Raw genomic sequence first — 26,430 nt, 5'->3', positions numbered from 1 at the left:
GCCTGCCTGCCTGCCTGCCTTCTTCCGGACTGTAGCCCAGGTGAGCGAGAGCGCATGTGCGCTCTCCCCAGGACAGGGGTGGGGTGGGGGGGGAGGAGGAAGAGACGCCCCCTCGTGCTTTTCTCTGCAAGGAGGGGAAATCTGGGCTGCGGTGGAGGGGGGGGGGAAAGGGGGCTTGGGTTTCTTTTTTTAGGTCGCAGGAAGGAGAAGACTGATTTGGGGGGGGGGGTTGTGTGGATACTTGCAAACAACCCCACCCCCCCAAATGCAATTGCTGGACAAGAGAAGGGGGGGGAGAAAGTGCCCTCTTTGGGGTTGCCCCCAGGGGCTTGAATTAATGGGGGAAAGGGCTCTGTAAGATTGGGGTTTCACTAATAAAGGGGAATATTTGCAGTTCTGCAGTGAACTGTGGGCTCCTTGCAGACGTTTCGTGACCCAACTAGGCAACCTCATCAGTGCTAGAAGGGAGGGGGGGGTTGTGGAGAGCAGGAGGAGGAAGAGAAAGGAGAAGGAATAAAGGGAGGGAGGGAGGGAGGAGGAAGAAGGGGGAGGGCTGTGGGATCCATGGTGCTGTCTGAGCTTGGTGGTTTCCTTGCAGACGTTTCGTGACCCAACTAGGTAACCTCATCAGTGCTAGAAGGGAGGGGGGGTTGTGGAGAGCAGGAGGAGGAAGAGGGAGGGAGGAAGGAAGGAAGGAAGGAAAGGAAGAAAGGAGGAGGACTGTGGGGGTCCTTGGTGCTCTCTGAGCTGGGTGGTTTCCTTGCAGACGTTTCCTGACCCAACTAGGGAACATCATCAGTGCAAGGAAGGAAGGAAGGAAGGAAGGAAGGAAGGAAGGAAGGAAGGAAGGAAGGAAGGAAGGAAGGAGAAGAAGAAGAAGAACTGTGGGGGTCCCTGGTGCTCTCTGAGCTGGGTGGTTTCCTTGCAGACGTTTCATGACCCAACTAGGGAACATCATCAGGGCTAGAAGGGAAGGGGGTTTGGGAGGAGGAGGAGGGAGGACTGTGGGGTGCTTGGTGCTCTCTGAGTTTGGTGGTTTCCTTCCAGACGTTTCCTGACCCAACTAGGGAACATTATCAGGGCTAGAAGGGAGAGGACTTTGCAAAGAGGAGGAGGAGGACTGTGGGGGTCCTTGGTGCTCTCTGAGCTGGGTGGTTTCCTTGCAGACGTTTCATGACCCAACTAGGGAACATCATCAGTGCTAGAAGGGAGGGGGGGGTTGTGGAGAGGAGGAGGAGGAAGGAAGGAAGGAAAAGAAGAAAGGAGGAGGACTGTGGGGGTCCTTGGTGCTCTCTGAGCTGGGTGGTTTCCTTGCAGACGTTTCATGACCCAACTAGGGAATATCATCAGGGCTAGAAGGGAGGGGGGTTTGTGGAGAGGAGGAGGAGGAGGAGGAGGAAGACTGTGGGGTCCCTGGTGCTCTCTGAGCTGGGTGGTTTCCTTGCAGACGTTTCACGACCCAACTAGGCAACATCATCAGTGCTAGAAGGGAGGGGGGTTTGTGGAGAGGAGGGGGAGGACTGTGGGGTCCTTCGGGGCTCTCTGAGCTGGGTGGTTTCCTTCCAGACGTTTCCTGACCCAACTAGGGAACATCATCAGTGCTAGAAGGAAGTGGAGTTACATCAATGCAGAGCAAACCCTGCCCTCTTTTAGCATTGATGACGTTCCCTAGTTGGGTCACGAAACGTCTGCAAGGAAACCACCCAGCTCAGAAGGCACCAAGGTCCCCACAGTCCTCCTCTTCCTCTTCCTCCTCCCTTCCGTCACTGAGGACGTTCCCTAGTTGGGTCACGAAATGTCTGCAGGGAAACCATCAAGCTCCGAGAGCACCAAGGACCCCTCATTGGGGTTCACTCCTAGTCACTGGGAAAACGGGTTTGCTGGAATGTCGGTTTGCACACGTGAAATGTCCAGGAAAAGATTTATTATTTCTTAGGGGAGTGCTTAATTAAAAAAAAAAAAAGAAAGGAAGAAGAAGGGAGGAGGGGTGGATGATGTTCCAGAACTCAAAAAAACAGCCTATTGGTGCCTTTCATGGAGTTTGGTGGATTCCAATCCTGTCTGGGGATGATGGGAGCTGTAGTCCCTGCAGGCCTGAAAGGATTAGCACTGGGCAAAATGGAGATGGGGGAGTCCCAATCTCCAAAGCTTGTTTCCTTGCAAAAGTTTCAGTATGGAAGGAGTCAAAATTTGTCCCCACCCCCAAAAAAAGAGCATTTTTGGCTGTTGGTTTTGAGGATGGAAACCCCCATGCTTGTATCCTGGCGTGCGCCAGGTGCAAAAGACCAAGTTCGCAGGTAAAGATCCAATTAAGATGGTTTATTGCCGAAAGTCTGCACAGGAAGCTTTGCAACTAACTGTTGGCACCTGCTAAGAGTTTAGGTAAGGGTTAGTGGAATTCAAGGGACCAGGATGCCTACAGGTGAGGTAAGGCCAGCTGGGGGATGCTAGCAGTCGGCAGGTAAGCCCTCTTCCTCCCTGAAGGGAGGGGGGGCTTTTGGGGAACACCCCGGGATGGGGAAACGGGAGTTCAATTTTCCTTCTAATCCACAGCTCCCTCCATGCCTCCTCCCTTCCAGCCAGTGGCAGGTAGTTCCACAAGTCAGCCAAGGAGGAGGAGGTGATTTTCGACGCTCCCGGCCAGCTTCCTGCAAGCAGAGTCAATGGGGAAGCTGGCGGGAAGTCAGAAGTCCCTCTCCCTCCCACTGCTGGCATTTCCAATTGGCCGGCAGTGGCAGGTGCAAGAGACCAGGTCCACAAGCGAAGGTCCAATTAAATTGATTTATTGCTACAGGGCCCATGCACAGGAATATCCTCAAGTAACAGTCACCACCTGCTTGGAGGTCGATACGGATCAGCGGAATTCAAGGGGAGTTGGGACTGGGTTGGCTTGTAAGCACGTAGGAGAGGGGGGTCTTCGAACCTGGCCCTTTCATGACCCTTTCAGCCAGGCACACTGGCTGAGGAATTCTGGGAGCTGAAGTCCACAAGTCGTAAAAGGGCCAGGTTTGAAGTTGTGGACTTCAGCTCCCAGAATTCCACAGCCAGCGTGCCTGGCTGAGGAATTCTGGGAGTTGAAGTCCACAAGTCATAAAAGGGCCAAGTTCGAAGACCCCTGGAATAGATAGATGGATAGAGTAAGTAGATGGATGGAATAGATGGATGATAGAAATAAAATGAAGAGAGAGATGTATAGATAGAATAGATAGATAGATGGAGAGTATAGCTAGATTATTAGGGACGCGGTGGCTCAGTGGGTTAGGACGCTGAGCTTGTCGATCCGAAGGTGGGCAGTTTGGCGGGTCGAATCCCGAGTGCCGCGTAGCAGAGTGAGCGCCTGTTCCTCGTCCCAGCTCCTGCCAACCTAGCAGTTCGAAAGCACATAAAAATGCAACTAGAAAAATAGGGACCACTCCGGTGGGAAGGGAACAGCGTTCCGTGCGCCTTTGGCGTCTAGTCATGCCGGCCACATGACCACGGAGACATCCTCGGACAAGCGCTGGCTCTTCGGCTTTGAAACGGAGATGAGCACCGGCCCCTAGAGTCGGAAACGACTAGCACGCATGTGCGGGAGAACCTTTACCTTTACCTTTTATAGCTAGATAGATGATAGATATATGTAGATAAAATTGATGATAAAAGAGATGATTGTATATGCATATAAAATTGATATATGTAGATAAAATTGATGATAAAATATATCAATTATATATATAAAAAATTGATGACATGCTGGCTGAGGAATTCTGGGAGTTGAAGTCCACAAGTGATAAATGGGCCACGTTTGAAGACCCCGGATGTAGGGATTCTAGGCTGATTCCTCTTTTGACTCCGCCCCCACTTTTTGCCCTCCTTGATCCTACACAGGGTGGTTGCTTTCTTTCATTTTCAATTTTTCTGTCCTCCCTTTCTCCCCTGCCAGAATGAAGGAGTGGTGGATCCAAGTCAGCCTGCTGATGCTGCCCCTGCTTGCTGTTTACCTGCACATCCCGCCTCCAAAGCTGTCTCCCGCTCTGCGTTCCTGGCGCTCCTCCGGGAGCTTCTTCACCTACAAGTCCCAGGACATCTTTTTCAGAGGTTGCGTAGTAGATACCTTTCCTTCGATAGCCGAGCCTTTTGCCATTTGCTCTACAGGTGGTCCTCGACTTAACGACCACAGTTGCTAAGCCAGACGGCGGTTAAGTGAGTTTTGCTCCATTTGACGACCTTACTTCCCGCGGTCCTTAAGCGAATTGCTGCGGTTGTTCAGTTAGTCACAAGGTTGTTAAGTGAATCTGGCTTCCCCGTTGACTTTGCTCGTTAGAAGGACGCAAAAGGGGGTCACATGATTTCCCCCCCCCCTCGGGACATTGCCGTTTGCCAAGTGCCTGAATTTTGATCACGGTGACTGTTGGGGTTGCTGCAACGGTCGTCAGGGTGGAAAAACGGTCACAAATCACTTTTCTTCAGTGCCGTTGTAACTTTGAGCAGTCACTAAGCGAAGGATTGTAAGTCGAGGGCCACTTGTAATTGAGTGGAGATGCCAGTTTCATCCAGAAGAGAGTTTCAAAAGACGTCCGAATCTAACTCGCTGGCATCTGCTTAAAGCGGCCGTCTACATTTCCAGCAAGGTTTCTGCAGTTGCACAGCCCTAAAACTGAGGCGGCTGCTTTAATCGGTTTTCTGAGCCGAGTTAAATTGAAAGTAGCATTACTGTATTCATAAAACACGAACCTCAGTCAACTGAACACTCAAATTGACTGGCACTAATGGTTGACATGGGTTGCTGCCAGCATCCTAGGGATCAACCAGGTATCTCCTTAAAATGTAAGATGTTCCGAGTAGCGCAGTTTTTTTGTAGCTTTGCTGGAGTTATTACAGGAAGCTGCGATTTCTTGATGTATTTTGTAAAGTTTTTGGACATAGTTCCCAGTGCCCCGATGACAATGGGTGTCACTGTTACACGTTTCATCCATAGTTGCGCAGTTTCGATGGCCAGGTTGCGGTATTTCGTAATTTTTCCCAGTTCTTTTTCTTCGACTGGTACAGCGATATCAATCAGCTGTACGCTTCAGTTCTCTAGGACTGCGATATCTGGCGTGTTGCGTTCCAAATGGCGATCTGTCTGTATTCGGAAGTCCCATGAGATCTTCACCCTCTCATTCTCGACAACTTTTTCATCATCATCATCATCATCATCATCATCATCATCATCATTATTATTATTATTATTTTGGTCGTTTAGAAAGAGGTGGTTCTTGAAATGTTACGATATGGAGTGACTTAAGGGCTTGAGGCAGAAGCAAAGTAGCATCTTATAAAGGTGGTAAATGTTAGCTAGTTGAGGCTAGTTTGTGGCTTAATGTCTGGCTAGTTATCCAGCGATAGCCTTGGGAGGGAACTCGCCCAGAATTCAAATGGTTCTTTTAAACACAAGGGGCCTGGCTTCCTTTTTTGCAAATTTAAGAGCATCATGCCGGGAGCGGGACGTCGACCGACAGTGTCCCCCAATGTTGGAAAGCTGGACCCGTTCTGACATGCACACGAGGCCTCATGCAGGCATATTCAACCTTCCGGAGGCTGCTCTCCTTTTTGCTCATCTGCTAAGAATAATAATAAAATTTTGGCAAAGCCGAACCTCTGAGCGGTTGTTCCCTCTCTGCCCTTAAGATTCCCCCGGCGCCGTCGGGAGTTCAGACATTGTGGTCCTCTTGCACGGCTTTCCGACCTCGAGTTACGACTGGTACAAGGTGAGGAGGTAACGGACATGGTGACGGTGGGGAGGCTGGCTTGCAATCGTAGGAACTCACGGCAACCATCCTCTTTTCGTGCCTCACCTGCAGATTTGGGAAGCGCTCACACAGCGATTCCATCGTGTGATTGCGCTGGATTTTGTGGGGTTTGGCTTCAGCGATAAACCTGTGAGTACGTTTTGAAGGAGGTGGGTGGTTTCTTCCGTAACTTCCTTTTTCCAAACAATGTCATTAGCATTAACGGAGGGGTAGAATCAAGGACACGGGAAGTGTTAATAGCCCTTTACAACGCTTTACGCACAAAGTGTGGTGTCTCGGTGAGGTCACTGCTTCCAACTTGACCCGGCCCGTGTCTGCTTCACCTGCAGTAGATCTGCAGTTGGCTCGGTCGTAACCTGAAAAGTCGGGCTCAGGTAGACATTTGGCACTGAAGGGCTTGATTCGAATTCGGTGCTCACCTCTCTCTTTCTCACACTGCAAACAGCGGCCTCATGCGTACTCCATCTTCGAACAAGCCAGCATCGTGGAAGGCCTGTTGCGCCACCTGGGACTTCTGAACCAACGGATCAACCTCCTTTCTCACGACTATGGAGACACCGTGGCGCAAGAACTGCTGTACAGGTGGGCGGAAACTCCCCGTTTGGATTTAGGCATTTCTCAGCAAACGACCGGAAGTCCTCGCTGTACACGGCCACAACTGGGAGCAGAGTCGTGCCCGACTTGATGGCTGTTTTTCCGCCCTGGTTGTTAAGCAAATTGCTCTACGGGTAGTCCTCGAGTTATGAACGTTCCCTTAGCAAACGTTTGAAGTTATGACATCCTCGCCAAAAGTACTTACGAGCGGGCCCCAAAGTTACATAGGTTGCAGCATCGCAGCGCCAACGACCACAGAGAGGCTGAAACACGCTACTTTGGCGCTACGCCCTGAGAGCCCCAAAGGGCCCAGGCTTTGTGCCACAACCTTGAGTCCCGGAGCTTTTGTCCAGTCGGGCGGACAAGCGCCCGGACCACCTCTCCCCTACCCTGCCAAGTCCCCGCTTCTCTCACAAGCGGATGCGGCCCTGCCTCGCCGCTTGCTGGAGTCCCGAACCCACGCGGATGTCACAAATTGCGCCGCCGCGGAGCTGGAGAGCTTGGTATACCGCCACACAGCTTCTCTGCCTTGCCAAAAGCCCTCCTCCAAATTGCAAAAGCGGTTTCTAAAAAAAAAAACCTCTTGAACTGAGTTACGTTTCGCTGTACTTTACTCCGCTTTCCCCTGTTTTCAGGTACGAACACAATAAAACGGGATGCATCCTGATCAACAGCCTGTGTCTGTCGAATGGAGGTAAGTCATTGGCGGGAGAAGTCCTGTTGAAAAGTTAACTCGGGACGTAAGAAGGGAATCCGTGGGGAAAATCAACGGTTTGCCTCGTTGAGTTGTGGGTGCTGCAGTGCTGGAGGTTTTGAAGATAAGGAAGGAGAGATGCAACCTGGAACTAAGGAGAAATTTCCTGACAGTGAGAGCAATTAACTAATGGAACGACTGGCCTCCAGAAGTTGTGGGTGCTCCATCTCTGGAGGTTTTTAAGAGGAGATTGAAGAGTCAAGTTTCCTGAAATGTTACAGGGCCTCCAGCTTGAGCAGGGGGGTTGGACTAGAAGACCTCTAAGGTCCCTTCCATCCCTAGGATTTTGTGACGTTTCTGTTACGTATTAGCATTGTACAACCCTATTAATCAGTGGGGCAGAAGTTGCCTCCAGAAGTTGTGGGTGCTCCATCACTGGAGGCTTTCAAGAAGAGATTGGACAGCCCTTTGTCTGAAATGGGGAGAGGGTCTGCTGCTTGAACCAGGGGGTTAGACTAGAAGACCTCCAAGGTCCCTTTCCATCTCCATTCTGAATCCTCTCTTCTGAATCAAAAGCCATTTGTCCAGGATGGTATAAGTTCTCCTGCTTTGGGGGTTGGACTAGAAGACCTCTGAGGTCCCTTCCAGCTTTAGGATTCAATGCAATTTAAAACCTAGGAGATGCCCTTTGATCACTCACCTGTTTTGGCCAAGTCTCCTGGCACACTTGATCTCAGCGTTAACCCCCTGGGTAAAAAATTGCGTTCGTGACACATGGAAAACCGTAGGAACAAATATCTGTCTTCCACCCCTGTCTTAAATTTTTTTTTCAGGCATCTTTCCAGAAGTCCATTATCCCAGGTTCATCCAGAAGGTAATTTGTTCTTGCAGGAAAAAAAAATGGCACGTTTAGTTGAAGAATCTTCTGAAAAACTGGGCTGGGAGATCATTTTTCGCTCTTTTTTTTGGGGGGGGGGGGAAATCATCCCGTAAGCCAAGAAATAAATATTCCATCTGTGTTATGTCTGCTTAAGCTCTGGCAGCAAAGTCCGTTCCTTGCAACAGCAGGGTTTTATTTTATTATTATTATTATTTTTTAAAAAAAGCAGATTAAGTAGAAACACCTAGAAAGAGAGAGACTGCGTAGGAAGAAAGAAATTAAAGTTGCAATAGGAGTTGGCAAGCTAATTTTTCACTTCCTGAATATGCTCCCCGATCTTTTCTTTCACACCAAGGCTGCTTCTTAAAAGATTAATCGGTTAAATTTATTTAACCCAGGTGGTCCTGGACTTCGCTACCACAAAAGGAGCCCAGACAAGCCGAAGGGAAGCCAAATTTACTCAAGGATTGCATTGGTTCGCTTAACGGCCGTCGTCAAATAGGGCAAAACTCACTTTGCAAAGTGTCTTGCTTAGCAGCAGAAATTTGGCCCTCAGTTGTGGTCGTTAAGCCAAGAACTACCTGCATACTCTTTCCTTCTGAACTGAACCGGTTGTTGTGACTCAGGGTCAGCCTGTGGGCCCGGCAGCCGGCTCGGATGTATCGGATGACTCAGATGAGGGGGAGGAGGAGGGTGTGGAAGACGAACCGGCTGATGATGGCTTGCAGGCTTGGCAGAGCTCTCAGCCGGGGCCCTCTTCTCAGCTGCGTGAGCCCGATAGTGCGGAGGATGATGACCCACAGCTGGCCCTGTTCAAGGACGCCCGACGCAGGAGGCAGTCGAGCAGGACTAAGCAGAAAAAGGCTGCGGGTCTCCTCGGGAGGAGGCACAGGGAGACCACGCCCTGAACTCTAAATAAAAGGAGTGTTTGGGGAGGGGCTGGTTGCTGAAAGCAACCCTTCCGCTTGAGGATTCAAGTTCCTGTGTTTCTTGTTCTGTTGTTTTGCTTGTGAATTAAACTTGGCAGACGCTTTGCAGCCTCAGACGCTCTCCAGTCTCTACTGCTTGAACAGGGGTTTGCCTTATTACAAGGCCGGTAGTTGGCTGGTTCAGAACACCGGTCTCACCAGGAAAGCCTCTGCTTCGTGATCGTTCTCTTTGGAGATCCTGGACCTCTTGCGGAAATCACGCCGCATCCTGGAGCCAGATGAAAGGATCTTCATTTGCACTGCAATAGGGGTTTTAAATTTGGAAAGCAATTTTTTTTCAGCTAGCCCAGGGGTAGGCAAACATGGCTCTTTTATGACTCGTGGAATTCAACTCCCAGAATTCCTGAGTCTGCCAGGCTGAGGAGAAATGGAGAGGTTTCCAAGCTGAGCCATGCTGGCTCAGGACTTCTGGGGGTTGAAGTCCACAAGTCATGGCCATAGTTCCCTCATGCTGGCTCAGGAATTCTGGGAGTTGAAGTCCACGAGTCATGAGGAGGCCATAGTTCCCTCATGCTGGCTCAGGAATTCTGGGAGTTGAAGTCCTCAAGTCATGAAGGGGCCCTAGTTCCCCCATGCTGGCTGAGGAATTCTGGGAGTTGAAGTCCACGAGTCATGAAGGGGCCATAGTTCCCCCATGCTGGCTGAGGAATTCTGGGAGTTGAAGTCCACGAGTCATGAGGGGGCCATAGTTCCCCCATGCTGGCTGAGGAATTCTGGGAGTTGAAGTCCACGAGTCATGAAGGGGCCATAGTTCCCCCATGCTGGCTCAAGAATTCTGGGAGTTGAAGTCCACAAGGTTGCCTAACCCTGCTGTGCTTTGCTTCAATTTTGCTAGTGCAAAACTTTCTTTCCTCCTCCTCCTCCTCCTCCTCCTCCTCTTCCCCCCCCTGCAAACTATTTCAAGTATCCTACTGGAACAGGGTTTTCCTTTTTTCTTCCTCCTCTTCAGATTCTCAAAGATGGCGCTCTGCTATCGCCCATTCTCACTCGACTAATGAACTATTTTTTCTTCGCCAAAAGGTGAGTTTTGCATTTTAAACCCTTTAGGTTTGGGCCCTTTCACAACAGCGTTTCTCAAATTGGAAAAACTTGGAAGACGTGGACTTCAAATCCCTGAATTCCCAAGCCTGCTGGGGAATTCTGGGAATTGAGGTCCACCCATCTTAAAGCCAACCGGCTGGAGAATTCTGGGAGTTGAAGTCCATTTGTTTTAAAGCAAGCCAGCTGGGGAATTCTGGGAGGTGAAGTCCATTTATCTTAAAGCATACTGGCTAGAGAATTCTGGGAGGTGAGGTCCAGCCATCTTAAAGCCAGCCAGCTGGGGAATTCTGGGAATTGAAGTCCACAAATGTTAAAGCATGCTGGCTGGGGAATTCTGGGAGTTGGGTCCACGTCTTCCAAGTGTTTTAGGTTTGAGAAACATTGTAGAATCGGGGTCCTCAAATAATCTTCCCTAGAGTCCTAAAATTTGAGTGGGAGAACCGCTCATCAAGAGGATTGACTGGTGTGTGTGTGTTTGTGTGAATCCTTCGGTGCTGATCCATCTTGCCTTGAATCCCTCCAGCCTTGCTGAAGTCTTTGGCCCGTACACCCAGCCTTCAGAGGCCGAATTGTGGGACATGTGGACAGCCCTGCGAACAAATGATGGCAATCTTGTGGTAGACAGGTAGGACCTTAAATCCCCAAATGCAGTACAGGCAGTCCTCCACTTACGACCATAATTGAGCCTGCCAATTATGTCTCCTTTGTATTATTTCTAGTCTCATCACGAGCTAAAGCAATAGTCCAGGGGGTCTTCAAACTTGGCCCTTTGATGACTTGTGGACTTCAACTCCCAGAATTCCTCAGCCAGGCACGCGTGCCTGGCTGAGGAATTCTGGGAGTTGAAGTCCACAAGTCATCAAAGGGCCAAGTTTGAGGAACCCCTGCAATAGTCTCTTGTATTGATTTCAACATAGAGAGAATTTCTTTCTGATCCTCATCCATATCTTCTTGGTGGTATATCAAACTGAAGACTCTGAGGACAAGTGTTAGAGATGTTTTTTTTTACCATTTAAAGCTGAGTACGGGACATCCATTTCCTTTTTTTTTTTGTAGGTGGTCTTTATAATAAAAATTGTTCATCAATCAAAGATTGGTGATCCAAACCATCCTATCATCTCAAGCGATGAAGTGTGTTTCTCCTGCAGGGAAATGGTTCCACAACACAGCTCTGAAAGTCAGTTAATATTTATATTCGTAGTTCAGGCCGGCCGGTTTCAAAATAGTTCTTTGTCCCTGACACACCGATAAGCAGACCAAAAGGTTCCCCCCCACCCTTTTCCCAGCTGCACTCTTCAAAAGTAAAAGTTTCCAAGGACAGACAGCAAGAGTCTTATCTCAATCTTGGCTTCAAATCAAGTTTCCTTTAGGCCAGCGGTCGGCAACCTTAAACACTCAAAGAGCCACTTGGACCCATTTCCCAGAGGGGGAAAAAACACACTGGGAGCTGCAAAACCCGCGTGCGCATATGCACGCAAGGGGGAGAGCTTGATTGAAGACTTTAATTAAAAAGAAATAGAGGCTGCTGTGCATGTGTTTTCTCTCTCTCTTTCTCTCCCTCTCTCTCTCTCCCCCCCCCCCTCTCTATCTCTCCCTCTCTCCAATCTTCTGTTCACCTGGCAAGGTGGCTTCATGCTGTTCTCGGACAAGCTGACACAGAGAGAGAGAGAGAGAGAGAGAGAAGGGAAGGGAAGCGCAAGTGCCTCTCTGTCTCTCTGCAAATGGCGCAGAATGACTGGGAGCCGCAGGAGAAGGCTCCAGAGCCGCGGGTTGCCAACCCGTGCTTTATGCGTAACAAATTGTACTGCTGTAATTTGCCACTAGATGTCACTAGTGCCATTTTCCAGCTTTTGAAATCCAAACTTATATTACAAGCTTTTTAAAAAAAAGTCTCAAAAACACATTTAGTCCCCAAATTTCAAAGCCATCAAGGTAAAGGTAAAGCTTCCCCCGCACATGCGTGCTAGTCGTTTCCGACTCTAGGGGCCGGTGCTCATCTCCGCTTCAAAGCCGAAGAGCCAGCGCTTGTCCGAGGACGTCTTTGTGGTCATGTAGCCGGCATGACTAGACGCCAAAGGTGTACGGAACGCTGTTACCTTCCCACCGGAGTGGTCCCTATTTTTCTACTTGCATTTTTACGTGCTTTCGAACTGCTAGGTTGGCAGAAGCTGGGACGAGTAACAGGCGCTCACTCTGTTACACAGCACTCGGGATTCGACCCGCCTAACTGCCGACCTTCTGATCGACAACCCACTAAGCCAGCATTTTTCAACCTTTACAGATGGAAGATGTCTGGACTTCAACTCCCAGAATTCCCCAGCCAGCAAAGCTGACTGAGGAATTATGGGAGTTGAAGTCCAGACATCTTCCAGCTGCCAAGGTTGGGAAACACTGCACTAAGCCACCACGTCCCTTACTTCAAAGCCATATATGTGTATTAATTCCAAATTAACCTTGTGATTTTCTGTTTCCCCCAAGTAATTAGTTCGCCGCTTTTCTTTTCCTGAGGGAATGGGGCGGAAATTCCCCTTCCCTCTCTCATCGGGGAGGGTGCTTTGAACAGTTTTTTCCAGGAAGAAGTCTTAGAGTCATAAAGAGAGGATAGAGTCTCACCCAGTTTCATTCACATTGCTGAAAGGTTGTTAGTGCTTATTGTCTTCCGTTGTCAGCAGCTTCTGACTGGCTACACAAATGTAGCCAGTCTTTCCCCCGCCGGTTTGGAAGGCTTCCTCGGATCAAACGGAAGGGCCGCCGCCCTCCTGCAGTCCCCTCCTCGCTTGTTGCCTCTACGGGGCGACTTTCAACCCTTTCCAGGGAACCCAGTGGGGTGAAATCGAATGCGAAAGAGGGAGCCCCATCTTCCTGCACCCGTGTCACCGCAACGTCAAAACTGGAAAACGAGCCTGCCAATTAGGGTCACGAGACGTGGCCGCTGCAGTGGGTCATCCCGTGACTGGATCCATTTTTCTTTTTTTTTTTTGTGGGGGTCATTAAGCAAACATCAGTATCATTAAGCAATTTTTTTTGGCGAGGGGGGAACTAGAAGTTACTGGTTTGTGGGGAAAAAATGTTGTAAATTGCAGGGCTGGCTGGGAAATTCTGGGAGTTGAAGTCCAGAAGTCTTAAAAGTTGCCAAGGTTGAAACCCTCGAGCACGGGGTTGGGCTAGAAGACCTCTGAGGTCCCTTTCAGCTCCGTTATCCTGTAATTGATCACCCCTTAAATTTTTGCTTTGCAGCCTTTTACAGTATATCCACCAGCGGAAGCAACACAGGGACCGCTGGGTTGGGGCACTGCGATCCACCTCGGTTCCCTGTGAGTAGCACCAAACTTCGATGGGCGTCATAAGAATGGGACATTTTTTTAGGACACTTGTTCTCATTTGGGTCCTCGTGTCAAACGTTGTGGCGCTCTTCCTCTCTTCCAGTGCATCTGATTTATGGACCACTGGATCCGGTCAATCCTCACCCGGAATTTCTTCGGCTTTATAAGTAAGCTGGTTGGGGGTGGGGCAGAAGGTCTCCCCGTCACATTTCAAGGACCCACCCACCCACAAAAAAATGTGGCTTCATCCTGTTTCTTGGTCCAAAGCGAAACGACGTCTTTGCACACTGGTGTAAAGCAGGGGTGTCAAAACTGCCAGCCCGCGGGCCGAATGCATCGTAGTGAAAACGCGCCGGCCCCATCGGCGGCAACGGGGGGGAAAAAGTTACGATGTGTTGTGACACGTTACGTGACGTTGCGAGTTTGACACCCCTGGTTTGGAGTTTCCTGCTTTCAAAGGTGCTTTTTTTCAGGAGGCCACTGGACTTTCCCCCCACCCCCCTTGGAAGAGGTTTTGCTTCTCATCCGAGAAGCTTCCTCAACTCTGACTGGATGGTGGGGAAGGGAAGGATTTATACTCCTTGCAGACGGCTGGTCATTTGCATTCATTTAGAGGGTCGTTGAGGCCACTTGGAGGCTTGTCTGTGTCCTCAGGGTCACCTGAGCGATGCAAGTGGGTGTGTGGAGCCTTATTGGCTGCAAGATGTTTTCTGCCGAGTCCCTTCCAGCTGTTCTGTTCTGTTCTGTTCCATTCCATATTTTCTATTCCTATTCCTATTCTATTGTATTTCTAATTCTATTCTATGTCTAATTCTATTCTAATTCTTATTCCATTCCATAGGAATAATAAGGTTGGAAGGGACCTCGGAGATCATCTAGTCAACCCCCTGCTCAGGCAGGAAATTTACCATTTCAGACAACTCTCTTGTCTGTTCAGTTCTATTCTGTGCTGTTGTTCTGTTCCGTTCCATATTTTCTATTCCTATTCCTATTCTATTTCTATTTCTATTCTAATTCTTATTCCATTCCATAGTAATAATAAGGTTGGAAGGGACCTCGGAGATCATCTAGTCAACCCCCCTGCTCAGGCAGGAAATTTACCATTTCAGACAACTCTGTTGTCTGTTCAATTCTATTCTGTTCTGTTGTTTTGTTCCGTATTTTCTATTCTATTCTGTTCTATTCTTTATTCTAGTCCAGGGGTAGGCAACCTTGGCTCTTTTATGACTCATGGACTTCAACTCCCAGAATTCCTGAGTCAGCATACTGACTCAGGAATTCTGGGAGTTGAAGTCCATGAGTCATAAAAGAGCCGAGGTTGCCTACCCCTGTTCTAGTCTATATTCTTTATTCTCTTCTATTCTTTATTCTCTTCTCTTCCACTCCACTCCACTCCTATCCTTATTCTCTGCTGTTTTTTGACAGGCAGGTGCTCCCCATGTCGACCGTGACAGTGCTGGATGATCACATCAGCCACTACCCTCAGCTGGAGGACCCTCAGGGTTTCCTGAATGCCTACTTAAACTTCATCAACTCCTTCTGAGCCACAAAGAAGACGGACAGAAACCATCTCTCTTTTCTTCTTAGGACAATTTTGTACTCTGGAGCAATAGGAGAGCCGTGGGAACAGCTGATGAAAACTCCGGACAGCAGTCAAACCAACCTTTGGAAGCAATCTCTAGCCTTGGGGAGTAAACCTAACCGAATCCAGCCGATGGATTGGTGGAGATAGGGAGGGAGGGGGCCCGAAGCCGTTTGCAGGGAGCCTGTCTCCCCCCCCCCCAAAATAATAATAATAATAATAATAATCCTGACTCTGGAAGATGCAGGGAGAGATAGACCAAGCAAGCAGAAATGAATAGTCCAGCAGGATCAGGACTGATACAGTACTTAAAATAGTTGGTTTAGGGACCGTTCCAAGTTACAATGCCACTGGAAAAAAGTGACTTACAACCGTTTCTCACATTAAGGCAGTGCAGGTAGTCCTCGACTTAACGACCACAGCTGAGCCCAAAATTTCTGTCGCTAAGCGAGACGTTTGTGAGTTCTGCCCGGTTTTACGGCCTTTCCCACCGCGGTTGTTAAGTGAATCACTGTAGGCCTTTAATTAGTAACACGGTTGTTCAGAGAGCCTTGGTGGAGCAGTGGGCTAATGCCTCCGTAAGTAACACCAGCTGCCTGCAATTAGTGCAGGTTCGAGTCCCGCCAGGCTCCAGGTTGACTCAGCCTTCCATCCTTCCCAGGTAGGTAAAATGAGGACCCAGATTGTTGGGGGCAATTAAGCTGACTTTGTAATAATGCCGCTTGGGGGGGACCCCGAAAGCCCTAATAAGCAGGCATATACATAGAATGAAGGCTACTGCTAAGCACATTGTGCTTTAGATTGTAAGCTGCCCTGAGTCTTCGGAGAAGGGCGGGATATAAATGGGATTTTTTTTAAAAAAAGGAACCTTGGAGGTCTTCTAGTCCAACCCAGAGCCTTGGTGGAGCAGTGGGCTAATGTCTCCTTAAGTAACACCAGCTGCCTGCAATTAGTGCAGGTTCGAGTCCCACCAGGCTCAAGGTTGACTCAGCCTTCCATCCTTCCCAGGTAGGTAAAATGAGGACCCAGATTGTTGGGGGCAATAAGCTGACTTTGTAATAATGCCGCTTGGGGTGTGTGTGAAAGCTCTAATAAGCAGGCATATACATAGAATGAAGGCTACTGCTAAGCTTGTAAGCCGCCCTGAGTCTTCGGAGAAGGGCGGGATATAAATGGGATTTTTTTTTTTAAAAAAAATGGCTTCGTTGACTTTGCTTGTCGGAAGGTCGCAAAAGGGGATCGACGTGACCCCGGGACACTGCGACCGTCATAAGTACAGGTCAGTTGCCGAGCATCTGAAGCTTCATCATGCGGACGTGGGGATGCTGGGATGGGCGTAAGGGTGGAAAAACGGTCATAACGTCATTTTCCTGTGCCGTTGTTAACTGAACGGTCGCTAAATGAGCTGTACGGCACCTTCGATGAGCTTTGTCGTCTCATCTCTTTTTCAGTCCATTTAAATTGTAAATTTTGGAGCCCAGCTGTGCGCTACATAAAGACTTTTTGTTACTCCCACGGATCCTGGCGTTGGCTTCCCATTGATAACCTTGGATTGTTAAGAGTAAGAATGAATTATTTTCCATGCTGCCTTTTTAAATACCCCAGTATGAGTTAGTCCTCGGTTTTACGACTGCAATCGAGCCGAATATTCCCCGCTGCTCAATAAGACATTTCTTAAGTGAGTTTTTGCCCCATTTTACGACCTTCCCTGCCAGGGTCCTTAAGTGAATCACTGCGGTCACTAAATGAATTGTTGTAAGTCAAGGATTACTTGCTTTTGTTCTAAGCTAAAACACCCTAAGGCAGGGGTAGGCAACCTGGATTCTGGGAACTGAAGTCCAGACCCCTCAAACTTACTAAATGATGGAACAAAAGCCACGTTCCCCACCATGAGGAGAGACCTTAGGGCAGGGGTCGGCAACCAAGGCTCTTTTATGACTCGTGGACTTCAACTCCCAGAATTCCTGAGCCAGCCATGCTGAGGGGAAAGGGAGAGGTTTCCAAGCTGAGCCATGCTGGCTGAGGAATTCTGGGAGTTGAAGTCCACAAGTCACGGGGACCATAGTTCCCCCATGCTGCCTCAGGAATTCTGGGAGTTGAAGTCCACGAGTCATAAAAGAGCCGAGGTTGCCGACCCCTGCCCTAAGGTCTCTCCTCATGGTGGGGAACGCGGCTTTTGATCCATCATTTAGTAAGTTTGAGGGGTCTGGACCTCAGTTCCCAGAATCCCCCAGCCAGCTATGGGAATTGGAAGTCCAGACCTTTTAAAGTTGAAACACACTGATATACCAAATGCGTTTTATTATTCAGACCAGTGGAAACATCTGGAAGTGCTGAAATAGCCCATTTATTGGTGGCCAATAAAAACCCATTTTGGGAACTGCTCTTTTTAAAAAAAAAGAAAAAAGAAAAAAAAGGAAACCCCCCCCCCCCTCTTTTTAATCTCACTGGCGGCACGGAGGCAATAATTTATAACCAGAATGAAGGTGAGGCAAGAGTTTCCCTGGCCTTGGGGGAAACGCAAGAGGAGTGCCCAAAATTCCTTGAGACAGCAACAATCAACGAAGGGAATCGGCGAACGAACGAAAGAAATACACCGCCGCGGATCCAGGTTGCGCCTTGCCGTAAGAGGATTCGGGATGGGACCACCTCGGGATTGGACGGGTTATGATGGTTAGCCGACAGAAGCCAAGATGACATCCACAGGGGTTTCTACGATGCTCCGGACGGTCACCTGCATGGTGACGCCGTCGCCGAGAGCGAGTCGGGCTCTGACCAGGACATCTAAGCCGCCTCTGAACATACCTGGAGATGAAGGGAAGGTGGGGGGGAGAGCAAATGAGAGAAGGTACGCCGGATTTCAAGAATCCAGAAGCAATGAGATGGTGCTGTGTTAGGGCCTTCCACGGCCTTCCCAAAGCCGTCAATCAATCATCAACCCATCAATTGGCCTTATAGTGTAGTGGTCAAGGTGCAGGTCTAGAAACCAGGAGACGCTGAGTTCTAATTCTGCCTTAGGCATGAAAGCCGGTGGAGTGACGTTTCTGCCAATTGCCAGGAGATGGGGAGTTCTAGTTCTGCTAGCTGGGTGACTGAGCCAATCACTGGGAGACGGGGAGTTCTAGTCCCACCTTAGGCATGAAAGCTGGCTGGGTGACTTTGGGCCAATCACCGGGAGACGGTGAGTTCTAGTCCTGCCTCAGCCATGAAAGCCAGCCGGGTGACTGGGCCAGTCCCTGTCTCTCAGCCCAACCCACCTCGCAGGGTGGTTGTTACGGGGAAAAGGAGTAGGAGGAAGAAGTATTAAGATATTTTTACCTTGAATTACGTACGAAGCAATAAAGCTAAAGAAATTACAAAATAGACTTATTTGCCTATAATTACTTAACGGGGGGAGGGGGAGGCGCTTTTTAACAGATGACAACGTTCTAACAACTCCTTAAGGAGAAAAACGTGGTAGGCTTTCCTCCCCACCGAAAAAAAGAACAGGAGAAAACTAAAATATTGTTTATATTAGAGGAGCTCCCGTCACTTGATTTTATAGAGCCCAGGTGTGAAATTAAAACCCGTTCGAATGCCGAGTTCCTTCCCTCCTGCTCATTCAAGTGTCGGCAGAACAACGCACTCGGAGTCAGGGAAAATCTCTTCAACAGATCATCACTCCTCGTTTCCCAATCCGACAAAATCTTCATGGTGGGGGTGATCCCCAAGGGGGTGAGCAACGGGTATCTTCAGTTTTAAGCCCCCAAATTCATCAAAGGTGGATCTGGGCACCTTCTTCCTGAACCAAACGTAGGTAGGGGTGTCTCTCTCTCTCTCTCTGTGTGTGTGTGTGTGTGTGTGTGTGAGAGAGAGAGAGAGAGAGAGAGAGAGATGAGAAAGAGAAAAAGATGAGAGAGAAAGTGAGAGATGAGAGAGATGAGAAAGAGGAGAGAGATGAGAATGAGAGGAGAGAGGAGAAAGAGGAGAAAAGAGAAAGGAGAAAGATGAGAAAAAAGAGGAGAGAAAAATGAGAGAGATGAGAAAAAGGAGAGATGAGAAAGAGGAGAGATGAGAGAAAGATGAAAGATGAGAATGAGAGATGAGAGAAAAATGAGAAAGATGAGAGAAAAAGGAGAGATGAGAAAAAGATGAGAGAGAGATGAGAATGAGAGATGAGAGAGAAAGGAGAAAGATGAGAAAGAGATGAGAAAGAAAGAATGAGAAAGAGATGAGAGAGATATGAGAGACAGAAGAAGGAGGAGGAGGAGGAGACACTTTCATGGGGAACCCGACTGTAACTGCAGGGAGCTTTAGTATCCTGAAACCCCCCCCCCAATTACCTGCCAGGTACAGGGTGTGGGAATTCTTGTTCTCTGGCACTTTATCCGATCTCTCGCAAGGCTGCATGCCGAGGAACTTCACAATGTTGTTCACAGCTTCTACATTGGGGGCGGGTTTCGAAAAGAGAGGTGGTCAGTCTTGCCACTGGTCCAGAGTTCGAGACACGGGGATTCAGAGGTTTTGGAGAGTTTAGCGAGCAGCCCCTGAGAAGCAAAGCGGGTGTGTGTGTGTGTGTCCATTGGCTGGTGAAGACACCCCTTTTTCCTTGCCATGAGCTGCAAAGAACACCTTGGACTTCCTTGAGAATAGGATAAGAGTCGGAAGGGACCTTGGAGGTCTTCTAGTCCAGCCCCCTATAAGGCAGGAGACCTTATAGCATTTCAGACAAATGGCTGTCCAGTCTCTACTTAAAATCCTCCAAGGATGGAGCACCCAGAACTTCTGGTGGCCAGCTGTTCCACTGGTTAATTGTCCTCACTGTCAGGGAATTCCTTCTTCGTTCTAGGTTGCTTCTGTTCTTTAATCAATTAATAAACTTTGAACAATCACTAAGCAAGCAGTCGTAAGCCGAGGACTACAGATTGGCCGTTCAAACTTTACTTATTTATTAAATTTATTTGCCGCCCATCTCGTTTTAAATTGACTCTGGGTGGCTTACAGCATAAAAAATAATCAAATATAAATATAAACCCAATAAGGTCACGAAAGAGTCCCCTCCCCTGCAAAGGTACATAAACGACCCAGATTTGAAGTTCCATCGTCTGGTCCCCATGAGTGCATGGACTCCCAGAATTCCCCAGCCAGCCTGCTTTAGGATGGGTGGACTTCAACTCCCAGAATTCCCCAGCCAGCCTGCTTTAAGATGGGTGGACTTCCAGAATTTCCCAGCTGGCCTGCTTTAAGATGGGTGGACTTCACCACCCAGAATTCCCCAGCCAGCATGCTTTAAGATGGGCGGACTTCAATTCCCAGAATTCCCCAACCGGCCTGCTTTAAGATGGATGGACTTCAACCCCCAGAATTCCCTAGCTTTAGGCTGCACTCCAAGACAACCAAGAATCCTGGTATGTTTTTAAAGATGGTGGAAAGTGCCCATTGGCTGGGAGGGTCTTTCCCCAAACCCACTGCTGCTTTAAAAGAGAAACTCTCACCCTCCAGGCTTTTAATGGTGCTGAGTGCGAAAGTCTCCTCTTTCTCGTAGTCATCGCCCACCTCCTCCCAGGCTGCTGCGAAGTTGGGCTTCAGGATCCTCTGGATGTGGTCGGAGAGAGCCAGCTCCAGGTCTTCCAGCTGCGGAAGGGAAGCGCAAAAAGCTGTGTGTGTGTGTTTGTGTGTGTGTGTGTGTGTGTGTTTGTGTGTTCTCGACTTATGTCCACAACTGAGGCCAAAATTCCCGTTGCTGAAAAAGACTGTGCATTGGGGAGGGTCTCCTCGACTTACTGAGGCCAAAATTTCCATTGGTGAACAAGACTGTTATTGAGTTTTGCCCCATTTTATGAACTTTCTTGCCACGGTTGTTAAGTGAATCGCTGCCAGGGTTAACTTAGTAACGTGGTTGTTTAGTGAATCCAGCTTTCCCCCCCCCACACTGACTTTGCAGATCAGAAGGTCGCAAAAGGGGATCTCGTGATCCCGGGACGCTGAACCTGTCATAAGTACATATCATTTGCCAAGAGTCCGAATTTTGATCACGTGACCCTATGGCAGGGGTAGGCAACCTTGGCTCTTTTGTGACTTGTGGACTTCAACTCCCAGAATTCCTGAGCCAGCCACGCTGAGTGGAAAGGGAGAGGTTTCCATACTAAGCCATGCTGGCTCAGGAATTCTGGGAGTTGAAGTCCATGAGTCATGAAAGGGCCATAGTTCCCCCATGCTGGCTCAGGAATTCTGGGAGTTGAAGTCCACAAGTCATGAGGGGGGCATAGTTCCCTCATGCTGGCTGAGGAATTCTGGGAGTTGAAGTCCACGAGTCATGAAGGGGGCCATAGTTCCCCCATGCTGGCTCAGGAATTCTGGGAGTTGAAGTCCGCAAGTCATGAGGGGGGCATAGTTCCCCCATGCTGGTTGAGGAATTCTGGGAGTTGAAGTCCACCAGTCATGAGGGGGCCATAGTTCCCCCATGCTGGCTCAGGAATTCTGGGAGTTGAAGTCCGCAAGTCATGAGGGGGGCATAGTTCCCCCATGCTGGTTGAGGAATTCTGGGAGTTGAAGTCCACCAGTCATGAGGGGGCCATAGTTCCCCCATGCTGGCTCAGGAATTCTGGGAGTTGAAGTCCACCAGTCATGAGGGGGCCATAGTTCCCCCATGCTGGCTCAGGAATTCTGGGAGTTGAAGTCCACGAGTCATGAAGTGGCCATAGTTCTCCCATGCTGACTGAGGAATTCTGGGAGTTGAAGTCCACCAGTCATGAGGGGGCCATAGTTCCCCCATGCTGGCTCAGGAATTCTGGGAGTTGAAGCCCGCAAGTCATAAAAGAGCCAAGGTTGCCTACCCCTGCCCTCGGGATGCTGTGACGGTCATTAAGGGTGAAAAATGGTCATGAGTCCCTTTTTTCACGAGTGTTGTAACTTCAAGCGGTCACTAAATGAACGGCTGTAACTTGAGGTCTACCTGTATACCATCGTGTGTCATATGCTTTGGAATACAGGCAGTCCTTGGCTTACAACAGTTCAGTTAGTGACTGTTCAAAGTTACAGCGGCACTGGAAAATATTTACTTAACAACCGTTTTTCACCGTTACGACCTTTGCAGCATCTTCATGTCCACGTGATTCAAACCCGAATGCTTGGCAAACGGTCCCCATTGATGACCGCTTGCTGTGTCTCAGGGTCTGTCGGGGGAATGTAAAATAGTCAATTGTCCATTGTCTTGCAATTGTCCAATCAAAACCCTGCCCCAGCTGACCACAAACTCGCTGGACCTTACCACGTATTCGTCATCGTAACCATCATCCTCTGGCACGCCGGTGTTGGGGTTGCAGTCTCGAACTGTGAACTTCATGGTGCAGCTAAACGTGCAGGCCACTAGGGGGGGACAGAGAGAGAAGATGCAAAGGAGAGAGTTGGTTAACCCGGGGTCCCCAACCCTTGGCACATGGACCACTACTCTGGCCCAAAGTCACCCAGCCAGCTTCCATGTCTGTGGCTGGACTAGAACTCACCCTCTCCTGGTGATTGACTCAAAGTCACCCAGCCGGTTTTCATGCCTAAGGCGGGACCAGAACTCTCAGTCACCTGGTGATTGGCCCAAAGTCAACCAGCCAGTTTTCATGCCTAAGGCGGGACTAGAACTCACCGTCTCCTGGTGATTGGCCCAGAGTCACCCCAGCAGGCTTCCATGCCTAAGGCGGGACTAGAACTCACTGTCTCCTGGTGATTGGCCCAAAGTCACCCAGCCAACTTTCATGCCTAAGGCAGGACTAGAACTCAATGTCTCCAGGATTCTAGCCTGGTGCCTTAACCACTAGACCAAACTGACTCTTATTAACCGAAGCAATCCATTTTCTCGGTTCCACATTCCAGGAAAGCATGAGCTCACCAAAACGGGCTTAACAAATGCTCTCCACGTGCTGCAAACCAGGCAATAAAAGAGCTGCTACTCTTTTACGTGCATTGCCCAAAACACCGTGTGGCTGTGTTGGGAGAGTCCGTTAAGCTAGATTCACTCTTTGGGCTACTGAGCTAGGTGGGCGACTGGGAATTCTAGTGCCTTTCTGAAAACTGGCCAAGAAAGCCGACACGGAGAGAGGAATGGAGGGGGAATCGGAGCCTCAAGGCAGAGGTGGACCCCCCCATGGGGGAAGGGATGCGCATCTAGAAGAACATCTGGAAGAGAAAGGCTTCCCTGGCGGTACCTGCGGTAGGGTCGTCCAGGGGCAGTTGCACCAGGGTGTAACACATGCCCGGCTGGTTGTAGGAAAGGCTGGGAGCCGGGAGGCAACGGAGGACTTCGTAGGCTTCTGAAGGCTCCATCTGAACCGTCACTTTTTCCAGGAGCTGGTCGTTGAGGGTGTTGGTGCAATCGAACTGAAAGAAAGAAGGGCGCCTGGTGGGGACTCCAAGTTTGCCTTGGCTCCAGAGCCTGGCTGGGTAGCAGCATAACTTTTACAAACAAGGTGCAGGTAGGTGGGTGGCTCTCTCAAACAGCCAAGGGGGAACCAATAAGGAGAATATTTGCAGCTCAGGGTTGAAATGAGTGGTCCTTGGTGCTCTCTGAGCTGGGTGGTTACCTTACAGATGTTTCATTGCCTGGTTAAGTAATGTCATCAGGGCTAGATGGGAATGGGGGTTGCAAGGAGGAGGAAGAGGAGGAGGAGGAGGAGGAGAATGACTGTAGGGTCCTTGGTGCTCTCTGAGCTTGGCGGTTTTCTTGCAGACATTTCATGACCCAACTAGGGAACATCATCAGTGCTAGAAGGGGAGTGAGGGTTGTAGAGAGGAGGAGGAGGAGGAGGAAGAGGAGGAGGAGGAGGAAGGGGACTGTGGGGGTCCTTGGTGCTCTCTGAACTTAACTTGTTTCCTTGCAGACATTTCATGACCCAACTAAGGGATATCATCAGTGTTAGAAGGGGAGTGAGGTTTGTGGAGAGGAGGAGGAGGAGGAGGAGGAGGAGGAGGAAGAGGAGGAGATGACTGTGGGGTCCTTGGTGCTCTCTGAGCTTGGCGGTTTTCTTGCAGACATTTCATGACCCAACTAGGGAACATCATCAGTGCTAGAAGGGGAGTGAGGTTTGTGGAGAGGAGGAGGAGGATTGTAGGGTTGAAGTCCACCACTCCTAAAAGGGCCAAGTTTGAAGACCCCTGCCCTATGACATGGGTGCCCAACGTTGGCTGCTTTGTGATCTGTGGACTTCAATTCCCAGAATTCCCCTGGGCTGAATTCTGGGAGTTGAAGTCCACGGGTGTTAAAGTGGCCTATGCTGCTCTACAGAGAGGTGACGGTGAACGATTCTAAACTGAACTTAACTAGCTTCAAGTCTCTTTCGTTAGTTTACTCTGCCAATGTCCCCAATATTTGCTTTTTTGTCTCTCTTTTTTGTTTTTTTTTACCTGGAAGACAACGTGATTCGCAAAGACGTGCTTAATACAGCGGACAAAATACTCGGTCTCAGCCTCCGTCAGCTGCACGGCTTCAGAGGACTTGAAAAGCGGGCCCAGGTTCTTGAATTCCGGAATGGCTGCCAATTGTTCTAAACGGGGAAGAAAGAGCAATCAGAGATAAAAGAAAATAAATAATATAGCAATAGCGCTTAGCAGTAAGACTTATATACCGCTTCACAGTGCTCAAAGTCAGCCTTTTGCCCCCAACAGTCTGGGTCCTCATTTTACTGACTTTGGAAGGATGGAAGTTGAGGACTGAACTGCTAGCAGGGGGCAGAGTTAGCCTGCAATACTGCATTCTAGCCACTGCACCACCAGGGCCCTCCCTCCCTTTTTTTCCTTCCTTCCTTCCTTCCTTCCTTCCTTCCTTCCTTCCTTCCTTCCTTCCTTCCTTCTTTCCTTCCTTCCTTCCTTCCTTCCTTCCTTCCTTCCCTTTCCACTAACCAATAACACTTACACTTATATACTACTTCACGGTCTATGCGGTTTACAGAGTCACCCTCTTGCTCTCAACAATCTGGGTCCTCCTTTTACCGACCTCGGAAGGATGGACGGCTGAGTCAACCCTGAGCTGGTCACGATCGAACTGCCAACTGCCGGCAGCCGGCAGAATTCACCTGCAGTACTGCGTTCTAACCACTGTGCCACCAGGGCTCAGTTTAGGGTTTAGGGTCAAAATTCCAAATAAAAAAGCAGGAGATAGTGAATTCTAGTCCCGCCTTAGGCATGAAAGACGGCTGGGTGACTTTGGGCCAATCACCAGGAGATGGTGAGTTCTAGTCTCGTCTTAGGCACGAAAGCCGGCTGTGTGAATTTGGGCCAATCCTTCTCTCTCAGCCCAATCTATGGGGAAAAGGAGGTGTGGATGTGTCCTCTGCCTTGAGCTGTTGGTAAAAATTAAGGCAGGAAACGAACAAACAAAAAAAAAAGCAACGTTTCGTTAATCTCTACAAGGTCGACCTTTTGTCCTGTCTCAAAGCGCGAGGGGCGAATTCAGATGGTGGTGGAGAACAAAAACATCTTTACCCTGGAAGATGTCTTGTCGTGAAGGAGCCATTTTTTCAGGCTTGTTGGCCACCAGGGAAATCTCTGAAATCGAAAATTAAACCACCGTTAATATTTCTGACCCAGGAAGGTAAGAGAATTGGATGCAAAGAGGAAAAAAAAATTCACAATCATACAGGTCGTTCCCCCAAGTGGTCTCAACGACCCTCTAAAAAGAAGGCAAATGACTGGCTGTCTGCAAGCAGTATAAATCCTGCCATTCCTCACCATCCCAGTCAGAGCTGAAGAAGCTTCTGGAATGAGAAGCCTTTCAAAGGTCCCTGTGGCCCTCAAAACACACACACACACACACACACACACACACACACACAGGCCTTAGCCGGACAACCCTCTAGTCCAGGGGTAGGCAACCGTGGCTCTTTTATGACTCATGGACTTCAACTCCCAGAATTCCTGAGCCAGCATGGGGGAAACTTTGGCCCCTTCATGACTTGTGGACTTCAACTCCCAGAATTCCTGAGCCAGCATGGGGAAATTATGGCCCCTTCATGACTTGCGGCCTTCAACTCCCAGAATTCCTGAGCCAGCATGGGGGAAACTATGGCCCCCTTGATGACTTCTGGACTTCAACTCCCAGAATTCCTGAGCCAGCATGGCTCAGCTTGGAAAACTCTCCCTTTCCCCTCAGCCTGGCTGGCTCAGGAATTCTGGGAGTTGAAGTCCATGAGTCATAAAAGAGCCATGGTTGCCTACCCCTGCTCTAGTCCAGTACCTGCTTTCTGCTCAAAGACCGGGGCGGTGGCCAGCGGCACGGACCTCATGTCGAAAGGCTTGTCTGAAGGCTCCAGCGTGTACTGGTGCAAGGCCTTTTCCATGCCGGGAATGGAGACAGTCAGACCTGCCCAAGACAAAATGGCGGGTGGGGGTGGGTGGGTTTGAATCCAGCTGCCAGGTTTCGAAAGAAGGTGTCACCGCTGGCCAAGGGACCCAGATGGTGAGAAGCAAGGAGGAGTATCCTGGCAGTGGGAGCAACTGCTCAGTGGGAGGGCTTTGACTTCAGAGGGGGTGGGGGCGCTCCATCGCTGGGGGGGGGTTGGTTTCCAGAAGAGACTGGACAGCCACGTGGCC

At 49.5% G+C, this 26,430-nt stretch overlaps 2 protein-coding genes across 6 annotated transcripts in view; one reads left to right on the top strand and one right to left on the bottom strand.

Annotated features, from left to right (window-relative positions):
• Positions 1-23: 23 nt before the first annotated feature.
• Positions 24-15,726, top strand: MEST (mesoderm specific transcript). 3 transcript variants are annotated; one of them, XM_081331768.1, is made up of 12 exons: positions 24-40; positions 3,923-4,077; positions 5,650-5,729; positions 5,823-5,900; positions 6,217-6,353; positions 7,001-7,059; positions 7,893-7,933; positions 9,878-9,948; positions 10,493-10,594; positions 13,207-13,283; positions 13,396-13,459; positions 14,880-15,726. In XM_081331768.1, the coding sequence occupies exons 2-12, from the start codon at positions 3,924-3,926 to the stop codon at positions 15,022-15,024; spliced, it is 1,008 nt and encodes a 335-aa protein (XP_081187894.1). In that variant the 5' UTR covers positions 24-40; position 3,923; the 3' UTR covers positions 15,025-15,726. The 3 variants fall into 3 exon arrangements, with proteins under 3 accessions (XP_081187894.1, XP_081187892.1, XP_081187893.1); XM_081331766.1 differs by lacking the exon at positions 24-40 and adding an exon at positions 1,566-2,297; XM_081331767.1 differs by lacking the exon at positions 24-40 and adding an exon at positions 1,566-2,297 and having other exon boundaries at positions 14,718-15,726.
• A 1,434-nt stretch (positions 15,727-17,160) lies between these two features.
• The window catches only part of COPG2 (COPI coat complex subunit gamma 2), a 35,000-nt gene continuing 25,730 nt past the window's right edge, over positions 17,161-26,430 (bottom strand). For all 3 annotated transcript variants that reach the window (XM_081331754.1, XM_081331752.1, XM_081331753.1), the window contains exons 17-24: positions 26,075-26,200; positions 25,324-25,386; positions 24,247-24,386; positions 23,052-23,223; positions 22,124-22,221; positions 20,349-20,487; positions 19,197-19,295; positions 17,161-17,679 (exon numbers count right to left, since the gene is read on the bottom strand). In XM_081331754.1, the coding sequence (XP_081187880.1) occupies positions 17,549-17,679; positions 19,197-19,295; positions 20,349-20,487; positions 22,124-22,221; positions 23,052-23,223; positions 24,247-24,386; positions 25,324-25,386; positions 26,075-26,200 (968 nt within the window). In that variant the 3' untranslated portion in view covers positions 17,161-17,548. The remainder of the gene's footprint in view (positions 17,680-19,196; positions 19,296-20,348; positions 20,488-22,123; positions 22,222-23,051; positions 23,224-24,246; positions 24,387-25,323; positions 25,387-26,074; positions 26,201-26,430) is intronic.

The sequence above is a fragment of the Vipera berus genome (assembly GCF_964194415.1).
Source record: "Vipera berus genome assembly, chromosome: 6".
NCBI classification, from domain to species: domain Eukaryota; kingdom Metazoa; phylum Chordata; class Lepidosauria; order Squamata; family Viperidae; genus Vipera; species Vipera berus.
The sequence above is the reverse complement of the archived record's forward strand: the minus strand, read 5'-3'. Positions and strand labels throughout refer to the sequence as shown.

Coding starts and splice junctions, on each gene's coding strand:
- MEST (XM_081331766.1), top strand. CDS start 2,035: ATGGAGTTTGGTGGATTCCAATCCTGTCTGGGGATGATGGGAGCTGTA. Junction 9,949..10,492: donor TATTTTTTCTTCGCCAAAAG/GTGAGTTTTGCA, acceptor GAATCCCTCCAG/CCTTGCTGAAGTCTTTGGCC. Junction 10,595..13,206: donor GGCAATCTTGTGGTAGACAG/GTAGGACCTTAA, acceptor TTTGCTTTGCAG/CCTTTTACAGTATATCCACC.